This window comes from Numenius arquata, chromosome 1 (genome assembly GCF_964106895.1).
Source record: "Numenius arquata chromosome 1, bNumArq3.hap1.1, whole genome shotgun sequence".
Taxonomy (NCBI): domain Eukaryota; kingdom Metazoa; phylum Chordata; class Aves; order Charadriiformes; family Scolopacidae; genus Numenius; species Numenius arquata.
Genome location: NC_133576.1, coordinates 95,365,649 through 95,382,517, shown reverse-complemented (window position 1 = coordinate 95,382,517; position 16,869 = coordinate 95,365,649). Strand labels below are relative to the sequence as shown.

The window sequence follows — 16,869 nt, the reverse complement described above, 5'->3', positions numbered from 1 at the left end:
TTCTAAATTGATTTCCAGTGCAGTTTTTTCAGATGTGTTAATACTGAGGAAAAGTAAACATTTTTGTCTTGAAATGAAACACACATAAAGTTTATTTCTAAGCTTTAGTAGCCTTCTGCAGAGAACAAGCTTGGTTTTCTTAACTAAAAAAGAAATGCAACAAAGCACAACAAAAAAACCCGTAAAGCACAAAACAAAATCACACGTAATGCTTGTTTTCTTAACAGTGATCTTTCCCATTGCAGTAGTATTTGAGGAATACTGAATTGTGCCCTTCCAGCTAACACAAGATCATCCTGAGAAAGGAGAAAATAACTAGAAACTTCTCATTTAGTTAGCCCTTCATTGTGCTTTCCAGAGAGGAAAAAATATCACTTAACAACACTTACTGAGCAGCTTTGATTTTATTTGATTTATTTTTTTTTCGTTTGAAATTCAGTTTTTAAACCTCTCTTCACTATAGCTTCTCATAATTAGATTGTAACCATTAATATTTGCTTTGCATGAAGAATAGCTTTCCATTTGCTTTCCCTGCTGCTAGGCTTCTGGTTTAATTTTGTTACTTGGGGGCAGAGGACTGCCTCTTTGCACTGCCAGCTGTAGATGAGAAACCTGAGGGTGGTGAATGTTCCTGCTGGTCATTCACAAAGGTCCATGTGGGCTCCACCCCCAACTCTGTAGGCAAGGAGAAGACGAAGGCCTTGCGGCTGTTATCTTGGTTATGCTTTATTACCATTCTCACAAGTAAGGGTGCAAAGCGTAAAGACTGAATGGAGAATGGACTGCATCTTAGTATTCTTGTTTATAGCATGTGTTTAACATCTTTTGGTTCAACAACTGGCTCATGTTGTACCTTGACTCAAAAGCTGTAGCTTCCTTTATAGTAAAGAAGGATGAAAGAGGTAGACAGCCTGTTGAATGAGTAAGGTGTGCTTTCAGCTGGGCACTTCTGAATGTTGCTTTTCCTGTTTTTAAGGATAAGTCATAGGATAATTCAGGTTGGAAGGGACCTTGGAAGATCACCTGGAGCAAAACCCTGCTCTAAAAAAGCATCAAGGCTGAATTCAGACCAGGTTGCCTAGGGCTTTACCCAGGTGGGTTTGAGACCCTCCAAGGATGGAAACTGCACAGCCTCTCTAGGCATTGCATAATTATCCTTTCAGAGAAAGCTTTCCCCACATGCCCATTCAGACTGACCTTTGTCTCAGTTCATAACCACTGTGCTGTGTTGTCCTGCCATGAATTTTAATAAAGACAAAGCTTTTCCTTCTCAGTGACCTCCCAGTAAGTACTGGGGGGACTGCTGTTAGGTTCCCCTGCAGCCTCTCTTCTCCAGGCTGAAGAAGCCCATACCCGTCAGCCTCTCCTCACAGGGCAAGTGCTCCAGCCCTGCCCGTACCAGTGGCTTCCCATGAAACTTGCTCCATTTTATTGATGTCTCTCTTACAGTGGGACACCAAAACTGGACACAACATTGTCCATGTGGCATCACAAGTGCTGAGTGAATGGGATAGTCACTTCCCTCAATCTGCTGGCCATGCTAGTATTCATATAGCCCCACCACTGCCAGGGTGCCCCCAGCCCTGCTCTCCAGCCAGTCAGTCCCCAGCCTGTACCATCACTGGGGTTAGTCCATCCCAGGAGAAGGACTCTGCATTTGCTCTTGTTGAATGTCAGGTTCCTGCTCTGAATGGCAGCCCTGTCCTCCAGCGTATCAGCCACCCTCTCCCTTTTGGCATAGTTTGCAAACTTGATGAGGGTATGTTTCTCCTCCTGGTTGTTGGTGAACATGTTAAAGAGGACGGGTCCCAGGATACATGCCTGGGGAGCTCCACTTGTAACCAGCCTCCAGGCTGAGTATGAGCCATTAGCCGCTACCCAGAGAGCCTGACAGCCCAGCTGCTTTTTCACCCATCTGGTCGTCCTGCCCTGTAGATAATACCATCCCAACTTTGATACCTGGATACTGTGGAAGATCACGTCAAAAGCCTTATTAAAGGCAATGTGGATGTTATCCACCTCTCTCCCTTCATCCACACATCTAGTCATTTCGTTGTTGAAGACAGCCAGGTTGATCAAGCATGATTTAGGCTTGCAAATCCATACCACCTGTTCCCAGTCACCTTTTTCTCAGTTGTGAGCCCAGAAGTGGCTTCCAGGAAGACTTTCTCTGATTGTCTTGACATGCTTGTAATCCTAACTAGCAATATAATTTTCTTCAGTAGACAACCTGCATTTATCTTTTTACTACTTATAAATGAAGCTATATTCTACATATGCTTTTCCTTCAAAAAGTTGTTAAGAAAACTCCTTGGTAAGCAAAATTAACTTCTTATAAGTGTTCCCCAAAAGCTTAATAAGAGTTAAGCTTGCTAACACATTTCAGTGAGACCCATTTACTGTGTATAAAAGAAGATAGTGATTTTTTTTTTTACAGGAATTTTCAACTTTTATACTAAAAATTCAGTACAGGAAGCCTTAAAGTTGCTAATCTAGACGTTCTGCCAATTTCCCAGTGTCATATAGTCTTTATTGTTTCAATCCTTTCCCTTTCACCCACCCTATCTGCAATCGTTCTTTGATATTGTATTGATGTAGGAGTGCATATGTCTGTGCTCAAACACCTGCAGGCATGCAGGGCAAAGTAAATTTGACCCACCTGCTTCAAGTTTTAATGTTTTTGTGTGACTCTGAGGTAGTAGTTATCTGTTGTAATAACAACAGATGAGGATAGGTTAGAGATAACTAAATGCCGTTCAGGGAAATTTATGAAAAGCAGCAATACCTGTTTTATGTAATGTAAGCTAAATCCTCTATATAGAGAGGATATGTAGGTATAGAGAAATTATCAGTAAATACTATTGTCTTGAAGGAACTAGACAAAGGCAAACAGCGCCATACAGTTTTTGGCACCTGAATTGCCAGCTCTGTAGACTTCTCTGGAGGTGAATCAGAGCAGAAGCCAAATATAGGCACCTTGATTTGGCCTCTTGAGAAGCCCTTTTATTCACACACTGTAGAGGCAGTAGAGGAAGAACAGCTAGCAAAGTTACATGCCAAAAATTGAGGGGTGCAAGTTTTCCTGGCTGTGTTAGGTCTGTATGTGAAATCTAGAGACTGCTGCTGTTAATTCGAATCTGTATGGTCTGGATGTGTTTTTCTGGTGATGTTATAGGAGAGACTATGCAATCTTAAATTTCCTTCCTTCCCTAAAACCTGAATTGGTAATCCACTTTTGCCCCCTCACATGCTTACCGTAACTGAGCTGAGGTACTGTTCTCGCCTCTGAACTAGGTCTCATCCCAATCAAATTATCTGAGTAAAATGAACACTATCTTTTTTAGTTCCTAGGGCTCATTCTGTCACAACAAAAAACAGGGAAATTATTGGTTCTGATGTCTTTGCTTGAGCCTAAAGCATTGCCTGCACCATAAGCGTAAAGTTCAGTCTACATGTTGTAAAACTATATAGCACTACAGAGCTTAGATTTTTTTTTTTTTTTTTAAATTGGACACAATTCCAAATCTTACATGGTGTTGTTGAAAATAGTAACTTCATTGATAGTATCTTCAATAGTACCTTAATAGTACCTTCCATTAATAGCTTTGAAAAGTCTCTTAATTCTTTAACATCTTCCTGGCTTCAAGGTCATACATGTTTTTTTCCAGTTTAATTATCACCCATGTCTTCTTCCCTTTGAAAATCCTACTTTACTTTTAAGCAATATTACAGAATCACAGAATATTTTTGGTTGGATGGGACTTTTGAGATCATCGAGTCCAACCAACAACAACAAAAACAAACAAACAAAAAACCCACCAAAAACAAACAAACAAACCCAAAAAAATCCCAGAACACCAAACACCAAAACCAAACCAAAACAAACGCCCACAACCACACGCCACCCCACCCACAAACAGACACAAACCAACAATCTCGGGCACTAGAGCATGCCCTGAAGTGCCATGTCTACACGTTTCTTAAATACCTCCAGGGATGGCGACTCCACCACCTCCCTGGGCAGGCTGTTCCAGTGCCTGACCACTCTCTCAGTAAAGTCATTCTTCCTAATATCTAATCTAAACCTCCCCTGCCGCAACTTCAGACCTTTTCCTCTGGTCCTGTCATTATTCCCTTGGGAGAAGAGGCCAACACCCACCTCTCTACAACCTCCTTTCAGGTAGTTGTAGAGGGCAATGAGGTCCCCCCTCAGCCTCCTCTTCTCCAAAGAAGTTAACTGATGTGTTTTGAAGATTTTACTGATAGCTGCTAATGGAGTTTTTAGTCCATACTTTAAGAAGACAGCAGAAAAATAGAATATGGAGCTATGCTCTTTAACATAGTAGTTAGTGTTGTTTTTTAGTGAACTCTGATGGATCACTGTTTAGTGTAGTATTAGGAAACATAACATTTCTTCATTTCTTAACTTCCTGGGGTGCCAGGAATATTAAAAAGAAATTGAATCCTTAGTGGATGATCCAGACTTCTAGCAGCATTTTACTAGTGAGTCAGAAGAAGGTCAGGATTAAACATACGGTGTCTAAATTCTTCCATTGTGCTAGTCTACATTCGTTTCTGATAATGTAATAGAGCATTGGTCTTGGTATATTTTAAACACTTTCACTACTTGTTTTGGAAAATGCTTCCATTGTGTAATTCAAATTTGTTTTTTTTTATTAGCGTGAGGATTTACTGTGCAGTCTTTAACTAGGTTTTCACTTAGCTTTTCCATTTTATATTTTGCTAAGGGAATAATTGTTAATGGAAGAACCATTCAGATGTAATTCATAAAACCTTACTTAGGCAAGTGTGAGTTTTTCAGCTCATCCATTTTCTGAATTAAATAGGAAAAAAAGTTTATTGTTTGGTCCTGTATGCTCTCTGTCCTTAGGCTAGTGAGATCACTTGCCAATATTTAGTAGCCGATGAAGAGTATAAAGTGCAGCCTGTCTTGCAAAGTATCAGTAGAATTCAAAGTCCAAGCTGCAATAAAATTTACTCTTAATTGATAAAATAAGTAGAATCCAGAGAAAAAGCAATAAAGCAGCATGTTCTTGTCAGTAGAGCCCAGAAAATGTAAATAGGAATATGAGAAAGCAAGCTTCTACCAGAATTAACAGAGCAGAGGCTGGGTTGTTTGGTTGTGTGTTTGGTTTTTTTTGTTGTGTTTTTTTTTTTTCTTTTTTTTTGCAAATAAGAGGAATACCCAAACATTGGCTGAATTTCAGCTAATTGTTGGCTACAAACACTGTGGTGCTGCCTCTCTGTCACTATCGCAGGTTATAAAGGTGAGTTTGTGAAAGCAAGAGTGGGCCCAGCGGTTGTTCATTAAACAGTGTAGCCAGAATGTGAATGCTTGCAAGTTTAAATCTTCTTTGTCGTTTTCATAAGTTTCAAATTGAAACACTACTTTGATATTAACTGAGTTTACTGACCTTAGATTACAGTGTAATAGATCTTTTTTTTTTTTTTTAAGACTTTCTGAATATCCACCAATAAACATTTCTTTGAATTACTTCCCCCCCCCCCCAACCCCCACCTCCCCAGTCACAACTGTGTTAAAAAAATAATTGTGAATGGAGACGTAATTTTATTTTGCTTCTGTTTGCTGCAGGTAGCCCTGCAGCACTTTGTCAGCTGCATGTAGATGATGAGATCATTGCTATCAATGGCACAAAGGTTTCACGTATGGACTATAGTCAGTGGGAAGAAGCCATCAGCAGAGCACTAGAAACTGGAAACCTGGTCATGGATGTCAGACGATATGGAAAGAATGGTGAGTTGTTTCGTCGGGCGGATACAGTATGCTCTGTAAGGCAAATAAGCTTTGTCTCTGCTGTTCCTGACAGCTGAGAGTCCTTATTACCCTTACAGTAGTAATATGTATCTAAGCTAAGTAGTTTGCTAGCATGTCTGTTGCATTTTAACACAACTTGGCTTTTTTTAACTACACGTGCATTAGAAATGTCTTGACAAGCAAGTCTACAAAGCATTGAACTACTGACCTCTCTCTTGTTCTCTGGCCTGTTTCTGAGAGGATGCACAGGTAAAAAAAGTGTGCAACCACCACACAAGGGAATAAAACATTTTCTTTCCTTCTATACTACAAAAATGAAGAGGGGCTGGTCTCTAGAGGATGGTAATTTTTAGAGCCTCTCTCCCTCCATGAGCAGCCCCCTTTTTTCAAGGAAGGTGGACCTTTTGTTCCTTTCTTCAGGGAGTGTTTCAAGTGGCATATGAGCTTGTGGGTGATGTAGTACCTCTGTGCTGTTTTTTGCCATTGACCAATGATTTTTGACCATTTTGACCATCAATATTGTGATGCTTTAATCTGTCCAGGATGGTACTGCCCGTTCTGGCTAGTGAGGGTTTCCATCCTGGTTGAGGGCCTTGTAGCATCTCTAGACTTGCCATGGGTTTAATCAGGATATCCTTTTGAGGTCCCAAAAGAGTTTTTCCAGAGTTGGAAGTGTGACCAATGACTTCTTTCATGGTATAAATACAAAACATTCTTTTACTGGGAAGCTAGGTAGAATAAGTTACCAGTAAGTAAGGGAAAAAAATAGTGAGTTGAGGAGGAGACAAGAAATAAATCACAACTCCTGCAGGGACGAGAAACAAATCACAACTCCTAGCAAAAATGAAGAGTGAGATTAGTGGAGAAGAACTCATTGAATAAATTTTACTTAGTAGGAAGAAAGAAATGATGGAGTCCGATAGAAGATTATCATTTGTCTTCACCTCATCATTTTTGCTTGTTTAGTTTAGACTGCCTTTTTTTTGCCCTCTGTGCTTCCTGACGAGTATGGACATGAAAATGACAATACTTGGATAGTGTATGAGTCAAGTTGTACCTTGTGTGAGTAAAGGTGGAAGAATTCTCTCAATCCTTACTAATGCTAATGAAATAGTTTCTAATGAATACTAATTGCTGTGTAATGTTGAGCTGCTGTAGTCCATATTAGCAAAACATCTGGTAAACTTTTACCTGGCTTATGACTAACACTTGCATTTTTGGGGAAGGCGGTCTGCTCATAAAAGCCCTTTTTCCTGTCTTCACAAATTCCACCTGATTTGTATGTCTCCCTCTTCTGTTATGTGCTTTTTTGTGTTATTTTAATGTCTTTTCACTAACTCTTGTTCTGTTCTTTGACATTACTGTCTACGTTAATTTCTTGAACCTCCACATACCAAAAAGATTGGGGCAAAGACCAGCCTTCCCTGCCACAAGTAAGGCATAAAATCCTCAATCTCACCAGTATGGCTACCAACATTATAGGTACACCTGAAAATAAATGGATTGATGCAACTTCTGGAGAATATGTTTCAAATGTTTCCACCATATCGACAAAAAGAGATTTCTCCAGCAGCCTTCAAAGTTCTGTGAGTATGATTTTGAAGGGTCGTGGGATTTGAGGGGAGGAAGAAGTAAAAATGTAATGCCTTGATAGAGGAAGGATGGAGAAAAGACCTTGGAAATCTTGCTTTTACTTGTATTGCTTAAGAATCATATAGGATATTGCAAATGCGGAGATGTAGCCACGTACTTATTAAGGTAAATAAGACGTTTTAAAGACTTGTTACTGTCAGTTCATGAGTGAACACTGCTAAGTATTAAAATATTTGTAGCCTATATTTTAACTACAATGTATAGAGTGTTTATTCTTTGGAAAAGACTTCTACCACCATTATTAGTGTAAATGAAAGTTTCATCCCCAAAGAACAAGGGCATACGTGTTTTCAAATTACTTGCAAATAACTCCCTCCCTGAGAGCGAGCTGAGATAGGAGGATCTTGGTTTCTGGCATTTTCTTGCAAATTAATGTTTTTTATTTCAGCCACCAGTTCACTGCTGGTTATTGATCCCCTCAAATGCCTGCAGTCGTTTTATCATATAATACACTCAGAAAGTTTTAGATAGTTTTGTATCTTTCCATGGAAAGTGTTCTGAAATGCTTCATGATATACGGCTCCTCTCAGGGGAGACATGTAATTGGACAAACTTCCACAAATCTAATGAACCTAAGACCTTTACTTTGGGTTGTTTTTTGGTATTTTTCAGGATACAGAAACAAAGTTGATAAATGGAGTGCAAGGAGATCTCGGCTCTAGCGAACAAAGAGGTAAAGTACCATTGCTTTTCATCCGTTGTTTGTGTGGGTTTGGAACAAGCGTAGGCACTAAACCCATAACCATCGTAAGCTTTATACAGTGGACGAAGCGAGACCTTAATGAACTGAAAGCTAGACAGGTATCACAGAGATCTAGTTGCATCCCAACTGGGTGTAGTTTGCTTCCACGATGTGCTGAGCAGTTGGAGAACTGACAACAAAGCAGTGACAACCTCCCCCCATCTCGGCATTACTGGGTGTAAATTCACTGTGTGCTAGGGATGAAAGAGAAGGAGAAGAAATATGATTTATTGTAATTGCCACTGCTTTGTGTGGAGACTGAGTTGGTATAAGTATCAATTTGTTTCAATGTCCAGGAATTGTGTAAAGAGTATGCAATTTTATTTTATTTTTCCCTTATTTCAGTTGTGACGTTTCAGGGATAGTGGTTGTTTTGCTATTATTATTTTACTTTTGTTCCTGGAGAACAATGTTGATGGTTCTGGTATGAATAATAGTTACTTACGATGCTATAAACAGTTATAGCCTTACTTGATGACAGTGAGAGAAACCAAGTACGTAGACTTCCTAATGGAACAGTAGTCCTTAAATGGGAACTTTGTATTGCATTTTATCTTGAATGTGCATGGTGATGTATAAAAGAGTTTCCCCAAGAGATCATTTGCCCTCCGGAGATACCTTTCTGATGACCTTAAATGGTGATTAGGCTTCTCAATCCAATTTGGCATCTCAGTCAGAGTGGCTTAAATTAGACAGGGAGAATCTGAGTCCAAGTTTGACACTTGTGCTGTTGTTATAGTTGGACATTGTTAGCGATAAAATGAAATACTAATCAGGATATGATGTAACCTACTAAAAACTGTATTTGTTACTATGAAAGATTAGATTTCCTTTGTGTTTCAGGGGCTTCTTATTTTTCTGAAGTGATGTTACTGTAGATTGGAGGCCTAACCAGTGTTTGTTATCCAGTGGTGATAGTCATTTACAAAAAAAAAAAAAAAAAGACACAGCACCTCATTGACTTGTTTGTATTCTTTGTATTTTTCAAATAGCATCTGAACCTATTTCTTTGAAAAACTTAAAAAGGCGGTCACAATTTTTTGAACAAGGTAAACCAAAGTGCTAACATTTCATGTACTTCCATGAAATTGTTCCTGCTGCACACTCTTTCTAACAAGTCTGGTGCTGGGTACTATACCTCTTCAGAGTTGTTTGTTGCAGTTAAAATGAAGCAACATAATTAATTTCCCTTCTTTCCCCAGGGTCATCAGGTTATTCTTACAATTCATGGGTCTACCTTTGTGGTAATGGGTCTTTGTGTGTTCTCTTATATCTATAGCTGTTTAAATCTCTTCTATGTTGTTCATACTTTTTTTTTTTTTTTTTTCCACTGGGTAAGAGTAAGAAGGATAGTGCACTCTGTTCAGGTTTGCTACTACCTACAAAACAAGAATAACGTTGAATATTCCAGCAGAGGCTTAGTGCAAATCTCAGAGCTGCTGATAAAATACTTAACTCTGGATTTGAGTTTGTCTTTAGTTGCAGCTCTGTGCTTTCATCTAAATTGGTGAAAAAAGGCAGCTGCTGGCTTTCCACTATGTGGTGATGTCTCAAGAACCCAAGAAGACCAATATAAATTTTGAATTGAATATGTTAGCTGTTAAAGGCAAAAAACGAGGCACTCAATTTTGGTTTTGTAGGTTGCTTTTTGGTGTTTTGCATGTCACAACTCACATACTTCCACTAATGTTGTATGTCTAACGCTGTCTTCAGACTATGTATGCCTTGCTGTTTTGCTGTAGCCTGAAACAGTGAAATTCTGGCCCACTGGAAGTTCAGTGTGAATTTTGCTAATGATTTTAGTGGAGCCAGGACTTTGGTGCTGACGGCTTCTGTTTTTTTTCTAGAAGTGATATGTCAAGTGCCACAGTATACATCTGTGTTTGTGGTTCTGTTAGCTTTTAAATACTTCTGCTGCATTGTATCTGCAATGTGGTGGTATTTTGTTGTTGGTTGTTTTGGTTTTTTTGGTTTGTTTGGTTTTTGGTTTTTTTTTTTAAAGGCCGGCTGTGAAGTTTGGTTTTTATTTTCATAAATATTATAGCAATATTGAAGTATTTCACTTGTGCTTGAGGGGGAGGAGAAGGGCGAATTTCTAGAGTGTACGCTCAGTACAGTTTTGCTCATTTTAACTTTTGACACTAGCTTTACAATGATATGAAAGAGTCTTCTTTCTAAACCTGTACAGGCCAGCATAAGCTTACAGGGGTGACAGAAGAGGAGAGCGAAGATAGGTGCCACCTGTGCCTCCCTTTAACATCTCCTGGCGCAATTACAGGAGATCAAGTTTGTTTGGCCTATTGTCACTGTGGCTGTTGCGATCTGATAAAGAAGACACAATTGCGCATATATAGATCGGGCACCAGTCAGTGACTCATTAGATCTCCTTTGTATCCTAAATTTGACCTTTTCTCCACTTCACGTGGTCATACTTCAGAAAACTGCTGCAACTTGTTGCTTTTATGTGTGGTTTCTTTTTTTTTTTAAACTGAAATTTGGACAGCTAGGTAACAAGTACACTAGCAACAAACGAAAACAGTGATGATGCTTGGGAAAGGATTATACTTAAATTTGTGCTTCTCCACATTTTTTTTTTTATTTTTTAATATATTAGCATAATACACATCTCTCTAATAATCATCTTGGCCCAAGATAAGACCAAACATGATAGCCTTCAAACAGCATAAGGTTTGTGAGGAATGGCAACAAGCTCACCACATTCAAGGGTGCTTTTGGGACTAGGAAAGGAGGACAGTTGGAAGGGGAAAATACATGGTTTTGTGGTAGCAAAGTTGCCTGTGGATGTCTGTTGCTCTTAATTCATGTCAAGGGCAGTAGGTGAGTAGCTGGTCTACCCTGGAGCAGCGTTCTGGTTATTGGTCATGCTAAACAGTTGGGCTTCAGAATAGTAATAATAGGAGAGGTGTAGCAAAGAACCTCTGTATTGCCATAGTGGGAGATGTACTGCTAATTCAAGCAATTGCTGATGGCATTTGTAAGCATGTAAAGCTTTTAAACAATTGCGCACATTAGCTGAAAGCACCTAATGAATTCTGACCTCAAGTAGGTTCAGTAGGGCAAAATGCAAGCATGGCTTACTAAGGAAGCAAAAATTAGTCTGAAGCTCGGACTTTCCACATCTACACAAGTCTTGCACTAGTGAGTATGTCTGTTTCTAATTATTTCTGGTTTTTGTCTTCCAAATCTCACAGGAGGCCCGGAGCCTGCAATGCCTGATGTAAGTACTATGTACAAACTGCTAATTAGTTGTATAATCCTGGTCTTTTCAAGAAGCCCACTGCTTTCTATTGCTTTCTATACTGCTTTAAAATTGAGATCAAATCTGAGAGTACTGACTAACCTTTTCTAATGTGTAGTGGAATGGTTGCTTTCTGTTCCTTTAAAGAAAAGGCTAATTTAGGTCCTTGTCACTATAAAGCTGTAGTGCTTGTAATGGCTTTTGTTTCTCATTTAAAAAAAAAAAAAAGTTTTAAAAAATATAGTGTGTTGATTACATGGAAGAAGATAATATTATTTCATTTTTGTGCTATGTTAGCTCCCAGTCCCATCCATTAGTGCTCCTAGTCGTCGGGTTTGGGATCAAGAGGAAGAACGAAAACGACAGGAAAAATGGCAAAAGGAGCAGGAACGTCTATTGCAGGTATAATTCATTTTGATAATCATAGGCTGGTAATCCCTATTTCTTCCCTGATAGGGAAGAAAAGTAACATGTGACTCCTGCAGCTCTTCTTACTGATGGCCTAAGAGGACTTTCAGATACGTTGGCTGGGCTGCAGAGTTGCACACAATAGCAATTATTCAGCAAAAACAGGACAATATATTAGTGATCTTCATGAAATCAAACCCAGACTGTGAGTATTCACTACAGCCAGAAGTGCTCAGTCATCACAAGGCTGGTATGCTCTTACTGGCAACAGAATTTAAAGGATAAACAAAGACCTAAGGGGCAGTAGTCTTTGCTTTTCAATGAGTTTTGTTCCTCCCCACTTAAGGAAATTGTCTTGAGAGTGAGTTTTACCTTCAATTAGCAATACTACCTTAAATTCAGAGACGAAGAGAAGGCAGACCAATGCCATGGTTAGAGCATCCTGTTATTTAGCAATCAGCTAATTAGGTGGAATCAACCTGCTTCCCAGGACCTCTGTGAGTCAGGTAGCCGAATCTGCTAACACAAAACCACCTTGATAAGCAGTTGTTAGAGATGGAGGGAAGTGTTGCAGAGGGAAGGAGCAATCTTTGTCATCTTAGAATAGCACAAAAACCAAGCACACATCTCTGCAAAGACCTCAGTTCTCAATAAAGCATAAGCCCATTCAACCACATTCAACAAGACACATCTCTGCAAATTAAATTATAGTTTTCTACAGTCTGGGCTAGCAGAGTCATCAGTGAACATCATTGATTCTGCACAAGCCCTTTTAATGAGTTTGGTACGTTCAACTGTGATGTCAAAGTACAGTTTAGCAGCTCTGTTGCTTTTTGGATGTCTTATCTTTTGCTATTCCCTTTAGCTTACAAACTCTGCAAAGTAAGAGCTGTGCCTTCCTAAACATATTTGTGGGCTCTATTATGGTTTGGATGCTCCATTTGATGCCTGAAGAGATGGCTTTAAAGAATGTAAACCTTGGCTCCCATTTCTTGAGAGCGATCTTAGCCCTCTACCGTAATTTTTCTTTGCTTTGCTTCTCCTTTTTTAGCCCTGAAGTAGTAAATTTGGCCAGAGTAATAATGTTCTTTCTCTTCCCCATGATCCCAGTAATGAATTTTCAAATAACAGAGAAAGGAAGCAAAGTCTGTCTTTGCTTATTTCCAATATCTTAACGGAATGCTTTTGACATCATTAAATATTTTGCTTTCCCCAAGACCTAAGTGGTGACTGACAAAACCACCAAAACATTTATTGTGCATCTTGAGTAATGCCTTAAGACGTTACATTGACTTCATACCAAATCCAGTCATAGGACAAGTTTGGAAGTCCAGAAATTGGGTTTCGTTTAGATAAGCTTCAAAAAGCTCAAGAGTTCTTGCTCAAACCAAATCACTGCCTCATATTTCACTTAGTGATCACTTTCTATTTACCGTATTAATGTGCCCAACTCCAAGTTACATCTAATCAGTCCATCCTTCAAGAAAATACCTTAGGTAACTGATTTTTGTTCAAATGAGAACTAAACTGTGTGGGGAATATAACAGATGTGAGGTCAGTTGTTATGAGACTAAGCATGTAATAAGCCTGGATTCTCCAAAATCAATTGCAGAACTCCTTTGGATTGTATTTGAGCCAGGATTTCATTCATGTGTGGCCAACATAATGTCCTAGTGTAGCTCCAGCACATTTTTACCATACTGATCTGTTAAAAAGCACATTAAATACCAGTAGTACCTTTTAAACCAAATAAAAAATACCATGTTTCTTATTTACGTGTTTAACTTCAATCTAACCTAACAGGAGAAATACAAACGGGAACAAGAAAAACTGAGGGAAGAATGGCTACGAGCTAAGCAAGAAGCAGAAAAAGAGAGCTCCAAGTATTTTGATGAGGTAGGCTATGAATATGGCTTCACCTTTGACTGTTTAGTTTCATGATAGCTTTTTTCCCTAATAGTAGATGCATGCAAGAAGGGAAATAATTTACTTTGCTATGGCATTTATCTTCTCATTTTGGAATATTAATTGTTGGCTGTGACTTGGTAGAAAGAGATTGCCAAAATGGTAAGGAAAGAGTAAATGGGATGTTTTGAGACCTGTTGAATTTGACTTTTTTCCTTATGGATTGGTTAGGTAACTAACACCAGAAATATATTGGCAAAAACTTATAGCATGTATTGATTATTGTGACCAGAATGGAATGGTTACCTTTGCTGTACATTTACCCCCTGATGTCACTTCTTGGAATTCTGCTTCAATACTTCATCATGAGGCATGTTCGTGACTGCCTGGCTTGTGCTGGCAACCAGTTCATCTCATCTCTGATAAATTTACATATCAAATCAACTTCAGATTTGCTATCCTGTGTTTCAAAATACCGAATGCATGTAGTTTCTGTAGATGCTGACTTCTGTGGCTGTTGCTTATGGGAAGATGAACAGGTTTTTTCCTGAGTGTGGGAGGTGTCTGAGATATCTGTTGTCTATTGCTATGGGAGTGCTGCTTCAGGCATCCTAGCTAGATCAGTTGTGTTTATACAGTCACAAATAAGTAGACTGTAATTTAAGGCTTAGGACTTCAATAGGAAAGCTCTTAGAGCTGTTAGAGGACCTTGCTGTACAGGAATGTAAACCCTTTAAAATATATTTTTATCATTAGAAGCTTGGACAGACCAGTCCTTAGTAGACAAAACGGTATTTTTTTCTCTGCAACTAAATCATATTTGACAACTGAAAGACCTTTTTTCATGTCTGAGAGAAGAGTCATAGGGCGGTAGGTCTGAGGCTTCATTTCCAGATGGTAGGAGAATGGAAGAGGATGGGGGTTTCCTCCACATGATGCTTCACGTGAAAATCACATATATCATTATATGCTCTTAAGTAGGTCTCAGGTTTCGAAGTCAAAACAGTAGGGAGAGATGCTGGGTATCATGAAAGAGTTTGTTTTCCATGGATATTTAAGTGGGGATGGGATGTCTTGAAATGTAAGTGATACTTCAGAAAGCAGAATGTTTCACATAGTTGTGGCCGTGCCTGTGGCGCTCGCTAAGGCTGCCATGTGGAATGAAGCTCTTGCGTTAGGAGAATGTGCTAGCAGGCACTCAAAAAATGAGACCAAAGTACACCCTGGGTCTCGCATTGGAATCGTTCAGGATGCTTTCTACATAGTCTTCCCTCAAAGAATAAAGGAACTTTTCTGAGTGAGCAACCTGTTTAAAAAAACAGCTCCCTTGCCTAAACACATGGGGTTTTTTTAATTTTTTTTTTCTTTGCTACAGGAGCAGACTGTTCTAACCTTAAACATAACGTCTGTCCCTCCACGGGCTCCATCTGTGTCCAGCTGGAGGGCAAGCCCTGAAGCGGGTACTCCTGAGGAGCCAGAAGGAGATGGAGGAAGCGAGCTGGCGGCGCGCTTGCTGGACGAGGAGGAAGAAAGGAGGAGGCTTCAGGAGGAACGGAGGATCCAGGAAGAAGCGGCCCTGCGTTTAGAGCAAGAAAGGGAACTCCGAGAACTGGAGCTGGAGAGGCAACGTAAAGAGAGGGAACAGCAACATGCTGAGGAGCAGAGGCGGCAGGCGGAGATGATGGAGGAGCAGAGGCGGCAGAGGGAGGTGTCAGTGGAGACTCCTCAGTACCAAAGGTGTGCGCTTGTGATGGGATGTACTCTCTTTTCCTTCTGCATTAAAAATTCAATTATGTTTCTAAAGGGAGTGCATATGTCCTGAATATATGTCTATTCATGTAATATTAATCAGTCAGTGCAAGATTCCACAGGACAGCTTTTCTTTCTGAAGGCAGAAGAATCAGGCATAAGACAAAGTCTTTCACCATGAATCAAGTGCTCTATTAACCCACTTCAGCTCGTTTTTTAAATAGGAAGTGTAAACACAGTAATTACAGCCAAATCTAAGATGACCTGAAGCACTGAAGTGTGAAGATTTTATAACAGCCCTGCATAAACTTGTAATTTGAGAGCCAGTGGCTCAACATACGGTGCTTTCAGAAGAAATGCCAATTCAATTCTTCTCCAACAAATATGCGACTGACTTTCTGGACTCCTCTCATTTTAGTTCAACAGTGCAACGATAAAGTTCAATTGCCCTACTGGCTTAATTTGTTGATGAGGGGTATCATGGTATATGAGTGAACAGGTACTGGCTTAGATAGCATAGCCTGTTTAGAAGTACCCATTGTGGATATATTTATTCTAGAGGATGAAAAAGTTTCTTCTATTCTTTTCTTCAGCAGCTTGATTTTTTTATAAAAAAAAAAAACACCAAACAAGCAACCTCCCCCGCTCCCAACTATTAATTTACAAGTGCATGTTCTTGCCCAGAAGTTTTCAGACTACTATTACAGACATCTGTCTGAAACAGATTAAAACAGTAACTTTTCCTTATTTCATGTGCATTTGGCTTACTGCCTTGTGTATGACTAGCTTTGCTGTTTCTCTTGAGGTTTTTTCCCCTTTTCTTATACAAGTAACAAGAGATGACTGAAGATAACACATGGTATCAAGTTATGTCCTAGGAGAAGAAAATATGATTATAAAGTTGCGTGTGTTTGCAGGGGAGATTGTGAGACCTGGAGTTACTTCAGCTCATTGTAGATGACTGCTGCTTGTGATCCCTGCCGAGCCAAGCAGCGGCACAGTTGATGATACAATGGCTAAACAGGTTCTTCTTGGCAGCTGAGCCAGGGTATCTCTAAAGTTTTAGCTTGCCCCAATTGCGAGATAATAGGACTTTGTGCGGTAACTTACTAAGCTGCTGCAATATCTGCATATCTAAATCCTTGATATGTGCTTTAGTCTCAGGGGATTTCATTGCTTCTGAGGTTGCTGCCAAAGGATGTTTTGCTAAACAAGGATGGCTTTGCTTAATAGTAAGGGAACAAGTTCAGTGAAACTGGGATTTAAAATATCTAGTGCTAAATGTTTGCTTTATGATGATATCCAAAGATATGACTTGAAATCTGAAATGTTATATAAACATCTGTGAAGGCTTGA

At 39.5% G+C, this 16,869-nt stretch overlaps 1 protein-coding gene across 1 annotated transcript in view; it reads left to right on the top strand.

Annotated features, from left to right (window-relative positions):
- LMO7 (LIM domain 7) overlaps positions 1 to 16,869 on the top strand; it is a 136,954-nt gene that overhangs the window by 107,610 nt on the left and 12,475 nt on the right. Inside the window, exons 19-26 of the mRNA XM_074148826.1 lie at positions 5,615 to 5,776; positions 7,199 to 7,383; positions 8,063 to 8,123; positions 9,185 to 9,241; positions 11,405 to 11,430; positions 11,749 to 11,853; positions 13,663 to 13,755; positions 15,140 to 15,501. Coding sequence (XP_074004927.1) covers positions 5,615 to 5,776; positions 7,199 to 7,383; positions 8,063 to 8,123; positions 9,185 to 9,241; positions 11,405 to 11,430; positions 11,749 to 11,853; positions 13,663 to 13,755; positions 15,140 to 15,501 — 1,051 coding nt within the window. The remainder of the gene's footprint in view (positions 1 to 5,614; positions 5,777 to 7,198; positions 7,384 to 8,062; positions 8,124 to 9,184; positions 9,242 to 11,404; positions 11,431 to 11,748; positions 11,854 to 13,662; positions 13,756 to 15,139; positions 15,502 to 16,869) is intronic.